The sequence below is a fragment of the Mirounga angustirostris genome, unplaced genomic scaffold (assembly GCF_029215605.1).
Source record: "Mirounga angustirostris isolate CCGP_5_RB_7025 unplaced genomic scaffold, mMirAng1.0.hap1 SCAF_3, whole genome shotgun sequence".
Classification (NCBI taxonomy): Eukaryota; Metazoa; Chordata; class Mammalia; order Carnivora; family Phocidae; genus Mirounga; species Mirounga angustirostris.
Genome location: NW_026991711.1, coordinates 31,292,487 through 31,317,094, shown reverse-complemented (window position 1 = coordinate 31,317,094; position 24,608 = coordinate 31,292,487). Strand labels below are relative to the sequence as shown.

General features: G+C 34.9%; 1 protein-coding gene across 1 annotated transcript in view; it reads left to right on the top strand.

Annotated features, from left to right (window-relative positions):
• Positions 1-24,608, top strand: part of UCHL3 (ubiquitin C-terminal hydrolase L3) — a 43,564-nt gene that overhangs the window by 3,439 nt on the left and 15,517 nt on the right. The window contains exons 3-6 of the mRNA XM_045869573.3: positions 5,526-5,654; positions 8,541-8,697; positions 9,057-9,142; positions 10,931-10,978. Coding sequence (XP_045725529.1) covers positions 5,526-5,654; positions 8,541-8,697; positions 9,057-9,142; positions 10,931-10,978 — 420 coding nt within the window. The remainder of the gene's footprint in view (positions 1-5,525; positions 5,655-8,540; positions 8,698-9,056; positions 9,143-10,930; positions 10,979-24,608) is intronic.

Here is a 24,608-nt window from a genome sequence, read left to right as displayed (position 1 = left end):
TTTAAAGAAGTAATATGCTTTTAGGGGAGAATGGGAAAAAATCTAAGGAGTGATTAGTTTTAACCAAAATTTTTGTGGTTGTTTCTTTATTCTCTGTATATTAGTGACAAAACTGAGGGTAGAAAATGAATAGAAATTTAATAACTGACTTAAAATTTGGAGAATTAGTAAATTAAACCAGATAAACCCCAACAGTATCTATCCCCACACTATTTCCCTATCTTAATGGAATCTTAGGCCTTTTACTTGTTACAGTTTGATAGTTGCATATGTTATTATTGTACTCTTAGTTTGAGCAAATACTGTTTTATGTTCTAATGATGCCTAATTTGTAGAAGAATGATCAATCCATATTTACTATATGGAGATCATTATTAACTGTCAGATATTAAGTAGTAACCATGTGTCTCTGTAGATGTGATAAGCAATGATTTTTCTTACTGATTAATATGCTGTCAATCCCTTCTAAGGATACTTTGTCATGGTGCAGGTAGGACTTACCTGGAATAAAACCAGTTAAGTGATAGAAAAAATTATTCTCATTTAACTACTATTCTCCTATTTCTGTATCTAGCAATTACTAGTAGTATAGGTTTATTAGTAGTAATATCAAGCAAGTACTAAATAAATGTAATTTCTGTTAAAACCTAAATCATTAACAAATAAGTAATAAGGAGGAGTTTATTGCTGCCCTGAGCAGGCCATTAAAGACCGGAGAAAGTGGCTTTAGAACAAATTTGAAAGGAAAGTGAATTTTATTTTTCTATTTTCTTCAATTTATAAAATCAGAGTCTTTGTTATTTGACTGTCACCTAAAGAAGGAGGAGGAATTCATTATAAATTAGGGGCAGAGGGTAACAGTTTTTCAGGTAGAGAAATCTAGTTTTTGTGCAAAACCCGGAGGGAATAGGTGGTTATAAGACCGTTTGAGAATGCAAAGAGTTCTTTGTAGCTAAAGTTAGAGAACAAGGTACAAAAAAAGAGACTTCAGACAATGAAAAAATGAGGCTAGGAAAGTAAATAGGGGGATGAGAGCATCCTGGAGCTCTGCATGTGGGTTTTGGCAGTGTGAGCTTAAAGAATCATGTAAACTCTCAGACTCCGTTTTCTCACTGGTAAAAGGCTATATTAAAACCTACCTTGGGCGCCTGGGTGGCTCAGTTGCTTAGGCGACTGCCTTTGGCTCAGGTCATGATCCTGGAGTCCGGGATCGAGTCCCGCATCGGGCTCCCTGCTCAGCGAGGAGCCTGCTTCTCCCTCTGGCCCTCCCCCCTCTCATGTACTCTCTCTCATTCTCGCTCTCTCAAACAAATAAATAAATCTTAAAAAAAAAAAATTAAAAAATAAAAAATAAAACCTACCTTGCCAGTTGCAATAAAGGTGAAGTACATTAAACCTTTTAGCATGGTTTCTGATACATCATACTTTTTAAAAATACTTACAAATAATTTTAAATTTATTTGGTGGAAAATTTTGTCATTGGACCATAGAATAAAAAAGATAAGTGGCCTAAGGATCTTTTATGGGCACATATTCTTTTTTTTTTTTTTTTTAAGATTTTATTTATTTGAGAGAGAGAGCACACATGAGCAGGGGGAGGGGCAGCATGAGAGAGACAAGCATACTCCTTGTTAGCAGGGAGCCCAACACAGGGCTCCATCCCAGGACCCTGAGATCATGACCCGAGCTAAAGTCAGACACAACCTACTGAGCCACCCAGGCGCCCCTAAAGGCACATACTCTAATTTACTCATTTTTCTTGACTGGACAAAATTTTAGTGGCATTGTGAAAATTTAGTGAGCTAATCAATCAGAATTTTGTTATTTTGTTATCCAATGTTTAGAAAAGCCAAGAGACTGGTATTAGAGGTTTTAAGTCTGTTATCCTGCTTGATGCAAACTGGATGCTTCTAACTGTGTAGAGATGGCTTTGCAAATGCATATATAGAATACTCTGTGGGTAGTCTGGAGAGATTTTTTTGGAATAGTTTTAAGATTGTTATTTTGAGTTTTCCTCCAGTTTTGTAAATTTAGCCAAAATACATATGTGTGTCAGTTCTATAGTTTTTTTTTTGTAACTTACAAACTATATATACCTATTGTAAAAATAACACATTTTTTTAAAACTGGAAAATAAAAAAGTTGAGTTCACACCACCCAAGCTAACTGCAGTCAATATTTTAGAAAATTTCCATCCAATCTTTCTCTGTTTGCATAGGATAATTTTAAACACAGGTTTTGTTTTTGTTTTCATGATCAACGTAAGACAGCTTCATGATTTAAAAAAAAAAGTGAGATGTAAAAGTTGAAAACCTTCTTCCTCACCCTTTCTCCACTTTTCTCCACTTCCCAGAGGTAGTTATTATTAATAGCTGCTTTTGTTCTTTTTATTCATATGATAACTTCCTGTGTGAATCTTACAGAAATCTGGTCAGAGGATGCAACTAATGTACTTGATAGATATTGATTGAATTTTTTATATCAATCTCATTTGATTAGCAATATGAGTAAAAAGTTAAAAAGTGTGAGTCCAGTTAAAATTTAGCCATTTTTGTGTTAATTTAGTCATTCATTCCTCAGTTTGTTACTTACCAGTCTCACTACAGTTGCTGCCTTGGATCTTGGTACTTTTTGTACTTAATAACTTTGGCTGCCATGGAGTCAGTTGACAACAAAGGCCCTCTACTTCACAGTAATTGGCCAGTTTTGTCCAGAGTGTCACTAAAATGTTTAACTGTTACTTGCTGTTTGCGGCACAGATGTGAAATTACTCTCTTATGTGTACCATCTTGTTTTATAATTTTATGACTGTATGACTTTTGGGGGTATATAAAATTAACAAATTTAAATCCTCTTTTCAGGGTTCATGATACTTTTACTTTTAGAGCTCTCAATCCTGGGCAGGTAGTATTCTTCTATTCAAGTACTAACCAGGCCCAGCGCTGCTTAGCTTCTGAGATCAGACAAGAGCCGGGTGCGTTCAGGGTGGTATGGTTGTAGACTGAGCAGGTAGTATTCTGAGTTGATTAAATGAATGCCTGGTTTAGATTAGGCAAATACATCTTTCACAAATAAAAATGAATACATTTTAAATACGTGTCCATAGCTTAATGGACATACATAGACATACAGATGGCAAGATTATTTGTTAAAATAGGGATATAATCTTCAGTTCAACAAGTATAACTTGAGTGTCTTTGGTTTAGCCAGGTACAGTGCTAGGGGATGGGATTAAACAAATGAATAAGACACAGTTCCTTCCCTTGATTTTGTCAATTTTAATTCTTTTTGGTTTCTAGATAAAACTAAATAAATTGGTTTAGTGCTTTAAAAAAACCTGAATATTGAGAAGGGCATTGACTAAGAATTTTGGAGAAAGTGGAGAATGGAGAGAGTAGTTTGGAGTGAGTGGGAATCAGATGAAGAATAGGTATAATACAGAGGAGCCCATTGATTTCTGTGGCCCCAGACTGTTGGAGAGCATGTGACTTGATAAACTTAATAGGTGTTGAGCACATTCTGCCGAGAGAAGTTTTTTAATTTAATATATATATATATTTTTAAAGATTTTATTTATTTATTTGAGAGAGAGAATGAGAGACAGAGAGCATGAGGGGGAGGAGGGTCAGAGGAAGAAGCAGTCTCCCTGCTGAGCAGGGAGCCCGATGCGGGACTTGATCCTGGGACTCCAGGATCATGACCTGAGCCGAAGGCAGTCGCTTAACCAACTGAGCCACCCAGGCGCCCTTAATTTAATATATTTCTTATTAAACATATCTAGGACCTTATTTTTGACCAACCATATTATCATTAGAGTTTCTTCACCAGGCAGAGAAGGAGTTTCTCTGTTTAATTAGGAAAGTCTTTTCTTATAGAACGTGACTATGAGACGAATGGCACTGTTTATGTAACATGGCATTTTCTCTTGGTTTTGCAAGATCTCAACTGATGGTCCAAGTACATGCAATCATTCTTCAGGGAGAAGTACCCAAGGCACTGTCTTATTTTCAAATTTTAGATAATATTAGATCAATAGATAACTTATATTCTTTTTTCTTTCTTTCTTTCTTTTTTTTTTTTTTAAGAGAAAGAGAGCACATGAAAGAGAGGGGAGGAAGGGGCAGAGGGCAAGGGAGAGAGAGACTCCTAAGCAGGCTCTGTGCTCAGCTCAGAGCCCAACATGGGGCTCTACCTCACAACCCTGAGATCATGACCTGAGCTGAAATCAAGAATTGGAGGCTTAACTGAACTGAGCCACTCAGGCACCCCAATAACTTATATTCTTGAACTAAGATACAATGATGCATTTTTTAGAGGGGGAGGGGCAGAGGGAGAAGGAGAAAGAGAACCTTAAACAGTTTCCGCGCCCAGCGGGGAGCCCAACATGGGCTTCGATCTCACAACCCTGAGATCATGACCCAAGTTGAAATCAAGAGTCGGATGTTTAACTGACTGAGCCACCCAGCTGCCCCATGATGCATTTTTAATATGATTTTTTCCCCCTCTGCTCCTTTTTTTCTTTCATCTAAACCTTATTTTGTGGTGGTGTATTTTTATAAATTAACAGCTTCATTCAACACATTTATTAAGACTTCATTGTGAAATTGACATCATTCTCATTTTTTCTCTCTGCAATAGATTAGGGTCTGACATTTTATTTTCCTATGAAATCTTAGGAGTTTAAAAAACCACTAATCTTGGGGCGCCTGGGTGGCTCAGTCGTTAAGCGTCTGCCTTCGGCTCAGGTCGTGATCCCAGAGTCCTGGGATCGAGCCCCGCATCAGGCTTCCTGCTCGGCGGGAAGCCTGCTTCTGCCTCTCCCACTCCCCCTGCTTGTGTTCCCTCTCTTGCTGTCTCTCTCTCTGTCAAATAAATAAATAAAATATTTAAAAAATAAAAAAACACTAATCTTTTATTACAGTTGTTTTGCCAAGTATGAAAGACAGTGAAGTTGAATAGGTTTCACTGTGTACTAGAGCTCAGGAAGCCCATAGTTTACTTCTCATATCAAGCATTTTCTGGTGTTCATATTATCACTGGACTTCTTTGGCTTTATGTACTTTTTGCTCATTGATGTAATTTGTGATGTATATCTATCTTTAAACCTCAAGTCTCATCTTTGGTAAGCAGGATAAACTGTGTTGATCATCTAATATAATTATTTGCTCGGACCTAAATACATCTTCTTAAAAATCATGTACTGGAAATGAGTTTAACATACCAACCAAACTAACTTGTATGTGTTTGGTGAAGTCCTGGTTTATTATGTTCAATCCCAAAGTAATGGATTTTTAAAAAAGGGATTTTGCTTAATATATTATAAAATTTTAATGTTTTTTAATTGGTATAATATATTGCTGTCTCTTCCCACCCTGTTCATGGAAAACCTGCTTTACTTCATTCTTACTAAACATCAGTAATAATTGTACCTTTCATTCCCTCTTATTTATTAGATTTGTAGTAATACATGTTCATTATTTCCCTGTTAACACTACAGTTTTTGTTTGTTTTCAACTTTTTACCAGTTTCTCAAACAATTAGGTCTACATCCTAACTGGCAGTTTGTTGATGTATATGGAATGGATCCTGAACTCCTTAGCATGGTACCAAGACCAGTTTGTGCAGTGTTACTTCTCTTCCCCATTACAGAAAAGGTAATTGTTAACTAAGATAACAAAGTTTCTGGTAAATGTAATGTTTTCTTTCAATGTTGAATTAAAAACATACTCTTCTTTAAGAACAGATGACCTCCTTCTTGCATGAAATGAGGAAATCTAAAAGACATCTTAAAAAAAAACCTAGTTTTGGGGTGCCTGGGTGGCTCAGTCAGTTAGGCGTCTGCCTTCAGCTCAGGTCATGATCCCAGGGTCCTGGGATCGAGCCCCACATTGGGCTCCCTGCTCAGCGGGGAGCCTGCTTCTCCCTCTCCCACTCCCCCTGCTTGTGCTCCCTCTCTCGCTGTGTCTCTCTCTGTCAAATAAATAAATAAATAAATCTTAAAAAAACCCCAAAACCCTAGTTTTATTAAAGAGATGATATTTAGGGCGCCTGGGTGGCTCAGTCGTTAAGCGTCTGCCTTCGGCTCAGGTCATGATCCCAGAGTCCTGGGATCGAGCCCCACATCAGGCTCCCTGCTCTGTGGGAAGCCTGCTTCTCCCTCTCCCACTCCCCCAGCTTGTGTTGCCTCTCTCGCTGTGTCTCTCTCTGTCAAAAAATAAATAAAAATCTTAAAAAAAAAAAAATTGTATCTCCTCAACTTAAAAAAAAAAAAGAGCTGATATTTAGATTTTAATGTATAGATTGACAGTAAAGCCCTGAGTTAGACTTTTAAACTTGGCTAATTTTCTTCTTTTATAAAATATGATTTTTTGCCTCAGCGTGTTTCGAAATCACATTTAATCACATTTCGTTGTATATGCTTTAGAAATGTTAAGTACTAGAATAATCTTAAATCTGTCTTAGAGAAGGTAGAAATAAAGAATATTCACAATTTCAGTATATAAAATATGTAATTATTTCCAATATATATATAAAAAGAAGTCTTTTCAGAATAAACTCAGTATGTGTGGAAATCATTAAGTTTAAATACAGCTTTATTGGTAGATTTAGGATGTGTTGGGGATTATAATTAGCTGTTCTTAGAGTTCTGTATTTAATTTCAAATCTCCGTATTTCAGGCCTTGTCTAGATATATATATTATGGAGCCAGAACTTTTAAGTTCTTTTTTTTTTCTTTCTCCATATACTTCTTTTTTTTTTGCTAGTAATTTTTTTTATTATGTTAATTTTTAAAACAGCTTTTGAGTTCATATCCTTCTGATTTTTATTTTTAAACTTAGAAACAACAGGATGAAGTCAGTAGTTGTGAAAAATGAGGAAGTAAATGGAAAGATGTGGGAGAAGTGAAGTACTGATGACTTGGTGTATACATGCTCAGGTCATTTTATTTTTCAGGAATAAATGGGGCCAAGTCTCACAGAAAATAAGAATTAGGCTTCGTTCAGTCCTAGAAATTCCTGGATAATTTTCTTTATGCCATAATTAGCCTCAATTCAATATAAATAAAAAAATACTGAAATATTTCTCTTTTCTACTTAAGGTGCTACAAAAAATTAAGGAAGGGATATTTATTCATATTTGCTGTTTATAATATAGAAATTCAGAGTTAGAAATTTCTTGATGATTATCCGTTTTTAGACTAAACTACTTTTAATGGTGAGGTTGTAATTATTCTGAAATTTGAGAAGGAGTTAGGACACTTAAGTTTACTCTCTCTTAGTCCAGTGTTCTTTTCTTTTCTTTTCCTTTTTTTTGGATTACTAAAGTAAGCCAATAGATAGCTATCCCAGGACTCCAATTGTAAGGAATAATAAAAAGAAAAAAAAACAGCTGCTTAACACTTAGGATTTCTTAGTTGGTGTGATACAGATATGAGTTTATGGTCTGAATTGGAAATTTCCCAAAACATTGAGTTTTATGACCTGTCTTTTTTTTAAAGTTTATTTTTATTTTTTTATTCACTTTCTTAAGTTAAAGAATAAATTGGATTTGATCTCCTTCATTTAGTGGGTCATCATTATTTAAAAAAAGCATGTTGTCCTTATCAATTGGACTCTTCATTTAGTGGATCACCAGTACTGAAAAGCTCATTGTGCCTATTGCTAGAAAGAACACAATTTTCTAAAATACTAAAGTGGAGAATATAATGGCTTCTGCCACTTTTGGATCTCTCTTACAATTTGGTGTATTCTTATTCTGTTCATAAGTGACATATTAAAGTCACTCAAAGGATATCTAGTGGGTATTTTAGGAATACAAAGTGTTTCAGGCTTCTATGTTTTTTCTTTTTAAGATTTTATGTATTTGAGAGAAAGAGTGAAAAAGCATGAGCAGAGGGGAGGGGCAGAAGGAGAGAGAAACAGACTCCCCAATGAGCAGAGAGCCTGACGCAGGGCTCTATCCCAGGACCCCAAGATCATGACCTCAGCTGAGGGCAGATGCTTAATCAGCTGAGCCACCCAGGTGCCCCTTAACCGTTTTTGTTTTTGTTTTCAGAGAGTGAGAGTGAGAGAATGAAAGAGCGCTCATGTGCACACAAGTGGATGGGGAGGGGCAGAGGGAGAGAGAGAGTCTAACCAGGCTTCATGCCCAGCGCAGAGCTTGACACAGGGTTCCCTCTCATGAACCTTGAGACCATGAGTTGAGTCAAAATCAAGAGGCAGAGCCTTAACCGATTGAGCCACCCAGGCGCCCCTATAAAGTAGATATTTTGAAAACATAAATGAGAATCATTTTAATGTCTATTGACCTAGAATCACCCCATAATCACAGACAAATTTCCGAGTTGGAATATGTAAATCTATTTCATTCTTTTTTATGTGCTTTATAGTATTCCACTAAGATATGCCATAGTATGTTAACCAAATCCCTATTGATGGATAATTAGAAGTTTCCCAGTTTTATGTTTGAGTACTTTTTAATGTATTATTTTCATAAGACTATTGACTTATTTTTTTTTTTTTGGACCTTTTTTTTAATAGTATGAAGTATTCAGAACAGAGGAGGAGGAAAAAATAAAATCTCAGGGACAAGATGTTACATCATCAGTATATTTCATGAAGCAAACAATCAGCAATGCCTGTGGAACAATTGGACTGATCCATGCTATTGCCAACAATAAAGACAAGATGCACTTTGGTAAATAATTTTGTGTTACTGCTTGGCCCCCTCACCCCTCTAAGTTAAAAGTTAACTTATTGAGCAGTAGGTGGTGCTGTAGTTCTTTCTTTTAAAGTAGTAAAGGAAACCTTTTCCTCTCTCCTTTTATAATGGCAATGTATATTGTGTTGAAGAAGTATTCATCTTTCCCATTCTTTTATGATTGATAAACAGAGGTTTAACAAACAACTTAAAGCCTATCATTTATCCCAATTTTCTTACATTCCCAGCTTACCAGTGAAAAGGTTTTTACCCGAAAAAGTTAGCATGCTAATAGTATTTTCATATATCAGTGAGATAGCAAACCTTCTCAATTTTATCTTCTTTAATATTCTCAGAATCTGGATCAACCTTGAAAAAATTCCTCGAGGAGTCTGTGTCAATGAGTCCTGAAGAACGGGCCAGATACCTAGAGAACTATGATGTCGGTACCTTCTTTTTGTCTCGATCTCAGTTATGGGCAGTTTTGTGGGATTGTAGATTCTGTTTGCGGGTTTATCTTGAAACTAGTTTTGAGCACTTGTGGATTTTGTTGTATCATTACCTGAAATATCCATAAATGTTGATCAATTGCCACTTCTTTTCTACATCCAGAGCTGAATGAGAGAAAAAAAGTTTGACAAATATTAAAAATATTTTATGATTGACTATTGCTTACCATTCCCTCCCTATAAATAAATATATGCCTGCCAATACCCTATGTGTCTTTCACTGGGAATTTGGAACAAGGCTGAATACCAATGGAAAAAGCAAAGGTTTAATGGTAGATGCCAGACCATACTTTAGCTCTTTCATCCTCTTAGTAATGTTTTTGCATGTGTGAAGACACAGGCTACATAATCTACTTTTAAACGATTGTACCATTTCATAGAATGGTTTTAGAGTGGCATTTAAATTTCATTGGTTTTGAAATCTATTTTTCTTTTGAAGTTCTTTTTACCTTTTGGTAACACTATTAAGTAGATGGTAAGTTCTGAAATTAGAAGCGGTGTAGTGTACAGATTATTTGGCTAGAAAAATGCCTTACACAGAGTTTGTGCCCAATAAATTAATTGATTTTATTATGTTGTTTTAGCATTCTTATACACTTTGATTATCTTAAATTGTTTTTTCTTAAAAAAAAACCCAGCAGATCTCATAAGATATCTTTATTTTACACAAAAGTAAAATAAACAATACAAAAGTCACCAGTGATCCCACCAATGAGAGATAGCCACGATTATTCATATTTTTTATAGGGAGTATACATATATATACACAATTTTTTAAAACAAAAATTTGATCACACTGTAATATTGTTTTAAGCTTTTTTCACTTAACTTATCACAAATGTATTACATACCAGTAAGTATATATTTGACATCATCATTTAATGGCTGCATAGCTTTCCATTGTGCAGTATTTTATTTCACCAATAAATTATTGTTGGAAATTTAATATTTTTCCTCTTTATTCACTATTTAAAAAAATACTACAAGGTATATTATTGTAGCTAAATCTTTACAGATATCCTTAATTATATATACTTATGTACAATTACATGTAAATAAACTCCTAGAACAGAAATTGCTGGATCAAATAGTTTGCATGTTTTTAAGGCTTTGATACTTACTGCCAAATTGCCATTCATAAAGGTACTTTCACCCGAAATTTACTACTTTTGCCCATTTTCTTCATCTTTCCTAATAGTGGGTATTATAAGAGCATTTTTTTTTTAAGTTCAGAAAACTAAAATCTCTAGCTTCTAATAAATGCATGCTTTCTGCTCCCGATTTTTAAACTGCTGACTGAAGCTGCATGATTAAGCATAACTACAGCCAGAGCTGCAGAGGAGCATGTAACCTGGAGAAGCAGATGAGATAAGTTTTCCAGTCTCTGTCTGTGAGATGCTTACTTTATTCTAGTCCCAGCTGAATAAAGTGTTAAAACGTTAGTTCTAACAAATAATTTAAATGGCTCCCACTTCACGTCTGGAAATTACAAATAATCAGATAGTCACTTTCCTAAGTCTTCAGGGATTTGTGGGTTGGAAAGTAGAACAATTCATTTGGTTATCCAGAAATCATTCTTTAATATTAAACTGTTCCTAAATTTCTTCCAATTTGTTATCTCTTAACAAAGCTTTAGATGTTAAAATTTAGCATTGTTGTTTTCTTTTAAAATTTTGGATATAGTCATTTTTTCCAATTAATATCTTGTGTTCTTATTACAGGCTATTCGAGTCACTCATGAGACCAGTGCCCATGAAGGTCAGACTGAGGTATTTCACATTTTTCAAAACTTTTCTTGCCATGTGTAAGTTTAACCATAGTGTTGTTGTATGGCGTGTAGTTTTAGAAAATTACTTGGACTTTTTTTTCCTTTAAGGGAATTTGCTTATGTGAAAGTAGTCATGAAGTAGCTCAAGAACATGTATCAATAAGCTATTAATAGGCACTTCAATATCGGCCATCTCAGTTTGTCTAATCATTTAGACAGATTGCAGACTGTGGGCTGGTTGCATCTTCCTTATTAGATTCTTCTGACTTATGCAAGTGTTTTGAGAAAAATACCTGCATGATAGTACTAGTAGATGAACCTGTAGGATTTTCAAGACTCTTTATCATGCCCAACCTCCAGCAAAAAACCCATCGTTCTCTTTGCTCAATAAATCTGTTCTGGGGCAGTATGATGATTTCTACCATCTTCATTCTGTTAGTAGTTCTTCACCTGGGTCACCTTTCCTCTCCTTCATCTCTCTCTCTCTCTCTTTTTTTTTTTTTTTGTTCTCTTGGTTTCCCTTATTCTCTCTCCATTTCTTTTCTTTCCCTCCAAGCCTCATGTTCCCACTTTCGGAGGAAGTTTGTCAAAAGGTATTTCAGTCAAAATGAATAGAGTTTAATTAAAGTCGTTTGGTAAATTTGTAACAAATTTAAGTCTTAACACCAGAAAATTATAGATTTTCTTCTTTCTTATCCATGTGTGACTTGAAACCATATTTTTTCACATACAAAGATCATACTGCCTTTATCCTTTAACAATACTTGAAAAAATACTTGAAAAAATAATCTGATTTAAAAATATTGTTCTTAAATATTTTCACTATCTCCAAAAGGTGTTTTTTTTTTTTTTTTTTTTTTTTTAAGGAGAAAACAATTCAATACTATGATATACTTGCAGTTTTTCATAGATTGAAGTGGATAACTGAGTGTTTGGAATAAAGCCACTTAGGAATTTAAACATTAATTCCCCCTATAATTATATTATACCGTCTTGGTTGTTCTCAAGTTCTGTTTTCAGGGGTCTGGACTTTTGCTTTTTGACTAAGTTTACACACACACACACACACACACGGCATCTCTAAATGACTATAATACCGGATTGGAAATTAATGAAATGCTCCCTTTTTAAGTTGCTTTGTATGATCCTAAGCATGTTCTTAATCTTCACTATGCTTTGCTTTTTTGTTTGTAAACTTATAGTATTAAAATTAGCAATGATGATGATCAGCATGAGATTATTATAAAATATGAAGACATTTATAGTAAAGCTACTAAATGCTTTAATACGTGTTTACTTCAAAAAATTTGTCTTTGCAGTACCTTCTCTTGCCTTCTTTTTGGTGGCTTTATCTATATTATGCTTCAATAACTCTTTTTAGATGATGTTCACAGCTTTTTCCAGACCTAAATTCCACTTTTCTTAATCTTGGATGCTTTTAGACATCACCTGAATGATCACCAATATTTTGGAATGCACTTGTCCTTGTTTGAGCTTATTACGTTGTATTTTAAACTTTTTCTTTCCTTTATTTTTCCTGTTTCTTGTAATAGTTGCATCATACATTTTCCCCATTATCACTAATCTAATAATAGGAATTTATTTCACTTCTTCCTGGAAGATCAGCTTCTTATGTAGATTCTCAATCCTTAATCTTTATTCTAATACTCATTCATTTTTACACAGTTCTCCTGGATTACCTTTCCTGAAAAGGTACTCAAATTATTCTGGGTTTTTTTTAGTGTGTAGAAAGCAGTGATTATCAAGGTGAGGTAAGGGTAGAAGTTAGGATTTTCTGGACAGCTTTTTCTATATTTATTCTCAGAAGAATTAATTGCTTTTGCTCATCTTGCCTCTCTTATAGTTGAGGATCATTGCTAGAGTGGCCCCATTTTTTTATGTGTACTATATAGCTCCAAAGTGTATTGGGGTAAAAAAACGAAGTGTTTGAGAACCATTCCCCAAGGATATACAATAAATTTCAGCCTCTTTAGCCTAGCTGTATTCAAGGTTTTCCTAGCCCTTGTCCTTCTAACTTTTCAATAGTGTTTTCTCTTTAAATAGTTTTCTCTTGCCATACCTCACTTTATTGTTGCTATGCTTTACCTCTTGCAATTTACTCTTGCTAAAAATATTCCTTCATCAAGCTCTGCTCTTCCTACTTCTACCTATTCTTCAAGATTTGGCTTAAATACTACCTTCTGCATGAAACAATACATGCCTTCTATAGACTCTTTTATATGACTTCTATTTGCATTTAGCTATTTTCATATTCTTTTTCATTTGTTTAAGATGTATATTTTTTCACTTTTTTTCTCTACATTTAAACAGCCCTGAAATTAGGATGTATTTTTACAGTTAATGTCGTAATTAACTTGCTTAGTTGTGCATAAAATGTGACACATAATGACTGGTACCTTAGATTTGATGAAATGGGGCATCATATCTACCTTACTGTGGCTCTTAGGCCTAGGATTGGTATCTGGTTCATTTGGACATGCTCCAAAATATCCGACACCATTCCTTACACATGAGCACCACACATATTTATTATTTCACCATAATTCCCTCAGAGCTATCCTTAGTGATGTAAGAACTAAACAGCAACAACAACAACCCCATCCTTGTTTTTTCCATAGTCCTCTATGTAAACAAGACATACCCATTAGCCATTTTTCTTCAATAGGGCACTATTAACATTTTGGGAAGGGTTCAGTTCTTTGTTCTATGGGGCCATTTTGTGCATTCCACGGTGGAATATAAATTACTGTATTTTAGTCACTATTTTAGTGACTCCCAGTCACTGAGAGAACAAAAACCCACAGCATACATTTTCAAATCCAGTATGAACCAGCTTAAAACTTTTGCACAGGTACTATTTTTGTGATCATCTTATTTCAGGTTCATCTGCCATCTATGGGCTTAAGAGTTTTTGACATATTATTATCTCCATTGTCTCTATATTCTAGCACACTGGTTTTTGTCAGTTCCTGAAAAACAACTAAGTCTGATTTGTATTTGTTTGCTTGGTTGCCATAACAAAATATCACAGACTGGATAGCGTAAGCAACAGAAATTTATTTTCTCGGGCGCCTGGGTGGCTCAGTTGGTTAAGCGACTGCCTTCGGCTCAGGTCATGATCCTGGAGTCCCGGGATCGAGTCCCGCATCGGGCTCCCTGCTCGGCAGGGAGCCTGCTTCTCCCTCTGACCCTCCCCCCTCTCATGTGCTCTCTCTCTCTCATTCTCTCTGTCTCAAATAAATAAATAAAATCTTTAAAAAAAAAAAAAAAGAAATTTATTTTCTCACAGTTCTGGAGGCTGGAATTCAATATCATGGTGCCATCAGGGTTGGTTTCTGGTGAGCCTCTCTCCCTGGCTTGAAGATGGGTACTTTCTCACCTGGCCTTTCCTCTGTGTGTATGTGGAGAGAGGGGGAGAGAGAGAGGGGGGGATTGATCAATTGATCTATCGGTTGATTGATCTCGCCTCTTCTTATAAGGACACCAGTCTTATCCAATTGGAGTCCCACCTTATTAACCTTAATTACGCCCTTGAAGACCCTAACTCCAAATACAGTTACATTGGGGGTCAGCGCTTCAATATAAGCATTTTGGGGGAACACAGTTCAATCTGTAACACCATCTTTATGCTGTCTATTGACTCAGTACTCTACTCTTCTGGATATATCCCTCCTATTTGTATAGTTGGCACCTTCTTATCCATGAGGTCACTCCTTAAAAGTCATTTTTTCAAAGAGGCTTTTCTTTTATCACTGTTAAGTATATCCACCTCTGTGAATTTTCTGTCATAAAATCCTATTTATTTTCTTCCTGGAACTTGTAAATGATTTATAATAAGGTTTTTTGTTTGTTTGTTTTTCTGTTTACTTACTAGACTATAAGCCCCATGAGGTCATGGGCCTTGTTTGTCCCATTCACCTTGAATATCCAGGACAGTGCTTGGCATGTGTAGGCATTTATGAGAAATTACATATATAAAGGTAAGGAGCACAGGATATAGGTTTGTATGCTGACTCCACTACTTTGTAGCTTAGGCAGGATACTTTCCTCAGTGTAAATGGAGGTGTAAAAGTAGTAGCATCTACCTCATGGGATTGCTGTGAAGATTGATGAGTGAATCATATAAAGTGCTTAGAATAGTGCTGGGCATGTAATGGACCTTCAATAAATATTAGATGGTTAATTTTATTAGGCATTCAGAAAAAATGAATATGGATGGCAGAGGATGAGGCTCTAATAAGGTGAGGAAGAGGCAGAGGAAGAAGTAATAAGGTGAAGCCAGATCAAGGAGGGGGCTTGGATTTTATAGGCAGTGGGGAACCACCAAAATGTTGTGTTTTGTTTTCAGCATATTGAGTTTAAGGTGAGTTTATGGGTTATCTGTGTAGAAGTTGGATATGGAGCCTAAAGCTTTGGGGAGATATCTGAAATCTTTTGTATTTGGGTAGTAGTTAGAACCTTGAGAATTCTATAGAGGGAGAATAGTGGTGGACACAGTAAATCCCCAGGCATGTTGGTATTAAAGGAAGTGGTTAGAGGAAAAAGAGCCAGTAATAACAGTGTAATTGCAATGGTAGTTGTCATTGACATCGTTGGTGCTCTGTCAGAACATGTTCATGGGAGTAGGCAGGCAGGAGCCTTAGTGCATGTAGAGATTTGTAGACTAAATGAGAAATCAGTAAGTCAAACCACCCAGATACAATAGTGTCTTCAGAAGATTGGCCTTAATATGCTACTACAGACCAGTTGTCTGTTTACCTGTATGGTTTTTGCCATCCCACCATCCCACCATGAACTCAGGCTGACTCTGGCTAATCAGAAATTTAGCCCCACCTCACTTATGTTTCATTAACCTATACTGAAAATTATTGCTTTCATTTTTCACTTAAGATAAAAGAACAATGAGATATGAGGAACTTAAATTATGTGTTTTTAAAATTGTGAACAAGTATCAGTGATACAATAATGGAAGCAATCTGCAAGTCCAATGTGAAGAAAAGAAAAAAAATCCAAAAAGGTATTTAACTTGCCTTTAAACTGTACTTTTATTTCACTGATGCTTACCTAAAAAGCAATTTCTAAAGTTTGTCATTTGTCCATATTAGTCTAGGAGCCAGTCCAGATAAAAGTAGAGATCTTCTGATAATTTATTGTTTATTTAACTTTTTACAAAAGAGTAAATTTATTTTACTGCTCAGAACTCTCCATTCAAGTTTATAATAATAATGAAAAGTAATAGAAATTGGCACTATTTTTTTTTTAAAGATTTTATTTGACAGAGAGAGATGCAGCTAGAGAAGGAACACAAGCAGGGGAAGTGGGAGAGGGAGAAGCAGGCTTCCAGCCGAGCAGGGAGCAGGGAGCCCGAGATGCGGGGCTCAATCCCATGACCCTGGGATAGTGACCTGAGCCGAAGGCAGACACTTAACGACTGAACCACCCAGGGGCCCCCTGGCACTACTGTTTTATTTATGGTTTTAAATAAACATGCCAATATGGAAAGTGTAGCAAAAAATGCTTTTTGATTTATATATATTTACTTCCAGTCTTTTCTTTAAAATGTATCTTTTTTTTTTTTTTTTTTAAGAGAGGCAGCGGGGATGGTCAGAGGGAGAGGGAGAGAGAGAATCTTAAGCAGGCTTCATGCCCAGCATAGAGCCTGACTTGTGGTTTGATCTCACAACCCTGAGATCATGACCTGAGCTGAAATTAAGAGTCGGATGCTTAACTGATGGAGCCACCCAGGCGCCCCTTTAAAATTTATAGTTTTTTTTTTTTTTAAAGATTTATTTATTAGAGCACGTGCGCAAAAGTCAGGGTAGGGGCAGAGATGGAAGGAGAATGGAAGGAAAGAATCCCAAGTAGATTCCACACTGAGTGCAAAGCCCATCCCAGGGCTCCATCTCATGACCCATGAGATCATAACCTGATCTGAAACCAAGAGTCATATGCCTCCCAGGTACCCCCCCCCTTTTAAATTTATCTTTAAAACAGTTAAGGGGCAGCTGGGTGGCTCAGTCGGTTAAGCATCTGCCTTCAGCTCAGGTCATGATCCCAGGGTCCTGGGATGGAGCCTGCCCAGTGGGGAGTCAGCTTACCCCTTTCCCTCTGCAGCTCCCTCTGCTGTTCCCCCTGCTTGTGGTGTACTCTCTATTGAATAAATAAATAAATAAAATCTTTAAAAAAATTAATAAAATAGTTAAGATCAAAGAATTTTGTGGGATTTTTTTCTTTATATTTTATCATGAACATTTTCTTATCTCATCACGACCTCTTCATAAAGAATTCTTTGTGGCTGTGTACTATCATGTGAATGAACCATAATTTCCAGGTTTTTTTTTAAACTTTTGATGTTTGTATTGTTTTCAGTTTTTCAAGTTAAAACTATAACTTCATTAAATATCTTTCATTATCCAAGTATTCATTCTAGGTTCTTTCTTTAAGATAGTTTCTTAGAGGTAGAATTACTGAGACAAAGGGATGAACATTTTTAAGATTCTTGTTGTAGAATATAAAATTGTCTTTCTTTCATTTGATCAACCACATAACCTGTTTGAGCACCTATAATACCAGGCACTGTGCTAGGAGCTGTATGTACAAAGATGAATAGGATAGTTTGTGTCTTTAAGGATCTCTCACTTCAGTGGAAATAGCCCCAAAACTAACCCTTGCCAGTGTTGAATTCTATTTTTAAATTTTGTCATGTGTGATAGAGGGAAGTAATAAGTTTGGTTGCTAATGACAGTTCAAAGATCTTTACTACAAGTTTACAGAATGAATTTAAATCATGAAATTAAATTGTAAATTCTTTATGATGAAATATGTGATAATATATTTTGGTTAGTGTTGTCCTATAAGAGGAAGTTTATTTGACTGTTAGGTAAGCAATGAATAAATTGTGATTTCAAGTATGTGTTCATATATGTATACACAGTTAAAGCTAAAATGTGTGTGTGTGTTTATCTGCTTTTTGGCCCAATCAGTGCAGACTGTCAGCGGAGAAAAACAGTGTCAGGTTTCATTTTCATTCGATGTAGTAGTTTTCATGACTTCATTTTATGCTGCAGTAGTTTTGGTGATTTTGATTATGTTAGAATTAGGGTAAATTAAGATGTTCACATTTATTTCTTTTTTAAGGATTTTTTTTTTCTTTCCCGTCTTTTAAAGAAGCTAATCCATTTAGGCAGAAACTTAATGCCCATCACCCTGTTAACCCATCCTCCCACCCACCTCCCCTCCAGCAACCCTCAGTTTGTTTCCTGTAGTTAAGAGTCTCTTATGGTTTGCCTCCCTCTCTGTTTTTATCTTATTTTATTTTTCCTTCCCTTCTCCTATGTTCGTCTGTTTTGTTTCTTAAATTCCACATATGAATGAAATCATATGGTATTTGTCTTTCTCTGACTGACTTATTTCACTTAGCATGATACCCTCTAGTTCCATCCACATCGTTGCACATGGCAAGATTTCATTCTTTTTGATGGCTGAGTAATATTCAGACACTAACACCATGTCTCCAAGCATGTAATCAGTTCTTTACTCTCACTAAAAAAATGATTTATAGATTAAATTAGTTGTTGAAGGATAAGAAATGTAATTACTACTCTATCCTGTTTATACTTTTTCTCCCCCCCTTCTTAGGTTAACAAGTGCTTTGTCCTAAAATGGATCAAAATATTCTTTTCTTTGTTCATCATTTTACGTATTTATTATTTTTTGACAATCTGAGCATTTTGGAAATAGAGATATTAAGCTATTACTTATTTTAAAGGAAAATTCTTAGACTGAACTCATGAGTATACTCTTTCAGATCTGACTAGCTGTAACCCTCTATGTAAAAATGTCTTCAGCAATAAACATAGAGTCAAGGTTAGGTTTGGGGATGGTGAGGTTTTTCTGTTTGTTTTGTTTTAAACCACAGCTTTCCAAAACAGAGGATAATGCTAGGATTTTTTCATTTGTAATAAATGAGAACCTATTCTCACATTGCAAAAAAAAAAAAAAAAGAATTTCTGGGAATTAGTTTGGCCAGCTTAACACAGTGGTAAGGTTGAATTTAATGTAACATGTACAGATATAAGTCATTATATTAATAGAGATTTCTGACCTGGAGAATTATAAATTGAGGTGAGAAAACACAGTTGTTAAAACCAGGAGACAAAAAGTCTTTTAAGACATTCTTGAATGTGGGCATTTTGATTTATTAGGTGAGCAAAATGAATAAATTTGCCATCACGTAGATTTTCCATGGACTATGTGGTGGTATTTTGTGTATTTTGATATGTAGCCCGTGTTTTACTTTGACTTCTTTGCCAACTAAATATGGATACTCTATAGGAAAGTTTGCATCTTTTGCATGAATCTGGTTTTACTTTCCTATTTTAAATTTGGACCTTACATTTAGTGTAATCCAATGTATTGTATAGATAGTTACTAAAAAATCTACAGAAATCCGTTTAGAATTAATTTATAATTTTGATTTTAAACTTTTCAAGTTAAAAACTTTTCATGTTTTATATATGTGTACATGTTCTCATGCATGTGCACACACGTGCTCATACATGTATGCACACACATTTATATTTTACTTCTTTTCATAGCATTTGGCAGCCCTAGAGAAGTTCCTAATTCTTTTTCTGTCCGTGTGCCACATTTTAGACTCAGTGATATTTCTAACATCTGAAAGGACATATACGTTCAGGAATAACTTAAATTTGATTGTGATCAAGTACATATTTTATTAACAAGTCAATAAAAGGAACCATGATTTTTAATGATCATATAATGAGAAGCTAAAATTATTTTTAGAAGTAGAATTTCATTTTTTTTTTCAGTATTTTATTCCCATTTCTACCCTGTGAAGAGGAGATACTGTGAAAAAAGCGCACATTGTTCTCGATTAGAGATGCACAAATAATATAGGTTCTGAAGCCAAAAAATTCTCACTGTGAAGTGACTGGGGATGCTTGGAAACATTAGGCATGATTTTGGGTGCCACAGTGTCAATTGAGGAAGTTTTCTTTGTAACTCCTTGGTGTCATTTATGGGTGAATACAAATAGAAATTAAGGTGCTTCGTAGCTTCCAAATATTGTCATCTTCTTAATTTTCACCGCTTTTGAAAGTATGTTTGCCATCTTATTTTAATGATTAGTATAGTTACACTGTACTAATCTTCTAAATTCCTTAAGATCTATCTATGTTACCCCATTTTATAGGTGGGAAAACTGAGAAGTAACTTGTTCAAGGTCACATAGCTAGTAAGTGACCATGCTCTGAAGGCAACAGAATATGAACATAAATCAAAATTGCTAACACAAAAAAGAAGAAAGGGAGGATTTTTAATTTAAAAGTTTTGTTTTTGTCCTAAAAGCAAAGTTAAACACAGCTAATAATTTTTTAATTTAAATTCAATTAATTAACATATAGTGTGTTATTTGTTTCAGAGGTAGAATTTAGTGATCCATCAGTCTTATATAACACCCAGTGCTCATTACATCATGTGCCCTCCTTAATGTGCACCACCAAGTGACCCCATTCCCCTACCCGCCTCCCCTCCAGCAACCCTCAGTTTGTTTCCTATGATTAAGAGTCTCTTATGGTTTGTCTCCCTCTCTGATTTCTTCTTGTTTTACTTTTCCCTCCCTTCCCCTCTGCTCCTCTGTTTTGTTTCTTAAATTCCACCTATGAGTGAAACCATATGATAATTGTCTTTCTCTGACTGACTTTTTTCTACAGCTAATAAATTAGTGAAATATGTAATGCATTATAAATGTCCATTCAGAGTTGTGCTGAATGCTTTATTCTTTGTTACCCCTGTATCTAAGTTAGCTCTTAGTAGATTTTTCCTTATATTAAACATAAAATCTTACTCATAAACCAACCACAGTCTTTTGATTATCATATTGTGTATATTTCAGAAAACAGTAATTATTTTAAGTATCTACCAGTTAATGATCCCTTCATGTTCAGAAAATTACGTGGTTATAATGATATTTTTCTTAATAACAGGATGCCCATTAAAATGAGATGTTTTGGGTGTAAGCCAAAATCTACTTAGTTTATTTTAGCATTTTAGAATAATTCAGATTTGAGCACTTAACCTACCAAACACTTTATTTCTTAATAGACAAGTTCTTTTAGGCAGACACTCTGCCCCTTTTAAAAAATGTCTGTATCATTTCTTTTTAGCCTTTATAGTATTTCTAATTCTTTGGTTAATGTTAAACAGTTTAAAGAGTAATCTTCATTTTTCCTACACACAGAGACATGTACATTAATTGGACGAAGGTAATTTTCCTTTTTAAAGGGACACACTCCACCTTTTTATTAAAGGTTTAGATCATTTCTTTTTAGCCTTCATGGTATTTCTAATTTTTTTTATTGTTATTAAACAGTTTAAGGAGTAGTTGACTCATTTTCTCATATACAAAGTGACATGCACATTACCTGTGAAGGAAAAGTAATTTGGCCTTGTAGGACCCAGGTATTTTGTTTTTGGGGGTTTTTTTTGTTGTTTTTTTCTGAACTAGTTGTAAGTTTTGGAAAACAAACTCTTAAGTTGTGTTTGGAGAATACAGATAAAGATAATAATAGATTTCCCTCTATGAATCAGTTAAATTAGTTGACAGTTGATGGGTGAGTGGCTTTGTATGTAATGAAAACACTGAATTTAGGGCTAGGAGTCATGTGTTCTGCCTCTGGCTTTGACAGTCATTAGTTGAATGCTTTGGGCAAGTCAACTAAGTCTTTGTGCTTCTGAATATTAAAAACCCCAGCATTGTCATGATAAACTCACTCTGTGTCTGTATTTTATTTTATTTTATTTTTTGGTATTTTATTTTTAACTCTTGAGAGGATTTAAGTCAGACTGAGAATGCTTAAAAATCTCTTAAAATGAATGTTTATACCTAATTCTTTCATGCAATAATAATTTATTAAATTCCTAAGAGTTCTTGGTAAAGAGCAAAACATTTACTCTGTTTTTAAAATGGCTAGGTTCTGAAAAGTCTATTCTAGGTGTTCCCAAACATCATGTAATAAAGAGATAGATTTATATTACATGTGAAATGTTCTATATGTAGTCACATTATACTGTTGCATTACTCACACAACAGAGGGGGTGCAGGTTCAATGTTAAAGTTCTGGCAAATGTTGATTTTTTAATAATTTAATGAAATACGTAATTTTTAGCAATTTTGGATTCCTCTACCAGAACTGAAAAACTGAGGATGTGAACTCTTTATTATGCCTCTTCTGAAAGACTCAAGAATAAACTGTAAAAATTTGATCTTTTCCAATTATATTGTGTTCATTTAGCATTAGGTAGACATAAAAATGACTAGACTAAACATTTAGAATTATTACTTCTAATGTTTAACATCTTAACATGTTCATTTATTTATTAAAAATAATAGTAAGCTGACACTTGGGCTATAAAATAGTGGGTAACAGCTTTCCTGCCTAAGACCTTTATAAGGTGGTTAAAGTAAAACAGCCATAATATAGTAATGTACCATCCCATTTTTTATGTTCTACAATATAAAAACATAGCCAGATACAAACACACACACACACACACAAACTTAAAGGGTGGAACTCATTCAGCAGAGTGTACTTTTTTCATTTTTTCCTCTTATATAAGCTTACATTGGAAGACATAATGAGTAAAAAGGGCTAAAATCACCTATAGATAACCTGATAAGAGTTTGGGCAAAAATTGTATCTTCATCTTTAAAAAGAAATGATCATAATTTTTACCTTATAGGGTTACTGTGAGGATCTATGGCATCTATAGTTTAGAACATCTGTTACATAATAGTAATCACACAATATTAGCTATTACTATTATTCACTGGTGAACATATAAAGATACTTGTGTGAACATATTTACAGCATAGTTTATAAATGTAGGAAAGTAGAAACAACCTAAATATACAATAATATATATATTTATGGTACATCTATTTAAGAAATAACTTGCCTTGAAAAATGATATAGATACATACTTATTGGGTGGTTAGATGCCCAAAATATATGGATAGTGAAAATAGCAGCATGAAGAGTATGATCCCTTTTTGTAAAAAAAAAAACCAAAATGCTAAAAAATTTTAACAAATTGCTAAAGGCCAAGTATAGGCTAATATGAAACTATAAAATTGCTGTAAGGGGCCCCAAAAGGGAAGCTCTCATTCACTCCACAGACCTCACTGGTACTTATAAGATAGGCTAGGGACAGGACTAGAGAGAGCCCTAAGGTACAAACCTGAGGAAGGGAGCAGTTTCTACTTTGGTTAAGGCTCTAAGCCTTGGTTCTTCTCCCCTACAGAACAAAACCTAAAGATGCTAGGACAAAACACTTTCTTTGGGGAAGGGAATAGATAAAACCACCTTTTTGGGGAAGGAGCAGAAAACTATGAGAGAAATTGCTGGAGGAGGAAAGCCTGATCCTTGATACCGGGATAAACAGCCTAACTATAATGGTAGAAGCAATGGCTAAACCAGAACAATAAAGAATATCTCCACCTTCCCACCATTAAAGACCAGCAAGCACCAATAAACAAGTGTCAAAAGTGTGAGAGTGAGTCAAGAACAAGGAGAGAGACCTCTGAGCACACTCTCTGAGAAAAAGCCTAAAGCTTTGGGTGGAACAAGAACATTGAAAAAGAAAGCATCCAGCAACCCAGCTGCTACCCTAAGCACAAAGTAATGCTAGATGAATTTTAAGCTGATAGGGTGCTAAGGTTAACCATAGCACAGTAAAACACAAACAGCTCAACTCCTGACCAGATTGATTCAATTCCACACATTAAATGTCTAGCAGAAGAGGTATGCCCATTCCAAGGCATAAATAGTATTTACCCCAGTCTGCTCTTACACAAGATGTATAGCTTTTAACCAAAAATTACAAGACAAAGAAGAAAGAAGAAAAATAACAATACACTGTTATTAGACAAAGCAGTCAACAGAATCAGAGTCAGATATGATCCAGATATTGGACCTGTCAGATATAGTTTGAAGTGACTATAATTAATATGTTAAAGACTCATGTGAACAAAGTGGACATGTACTAACAAAAAGGGAGTATCAGCAGAGAGTTGGAAACTATAAGAATCAAATGGAAATGCTAGTAATGAAAAATATGGTATCAGAGATGAAGAATGCCTTTAATGGCTTCACCAACCAGTAGACTAGACAAAATTGAGGGGAGAATCAGTAAATATGAATACAGATCACTAGAAATTACTCATACAGAACCACAAAAATATACTGCTGGTGGTGGGGGGTACTCGGGGCATCTAAGAGTTGTAGGGCAATTTCAAATGATCGGATACATGAAAGGAGAATCCTAGAAGGAAAGGAGAGGTGGGGGTGAGATGGAGACGTGGGACAGAAAAAATATTTCAAGATCTAATGGCTGTTTTTCAATTTCAAAGAATAATTAAAGACCTCAAACCACAGCTTCAAGAATCTCAAAGAACACTAGGTAGGATAAATATCCCCACCCTCTGAAAATCAAACACACATATACACTGAAATGCATAATATTCAAACTGCTATAAATGAAAGGTAAGTAGAAAATGTTCAAGGCAGCCAGAAGAAAAAGACAAGTCA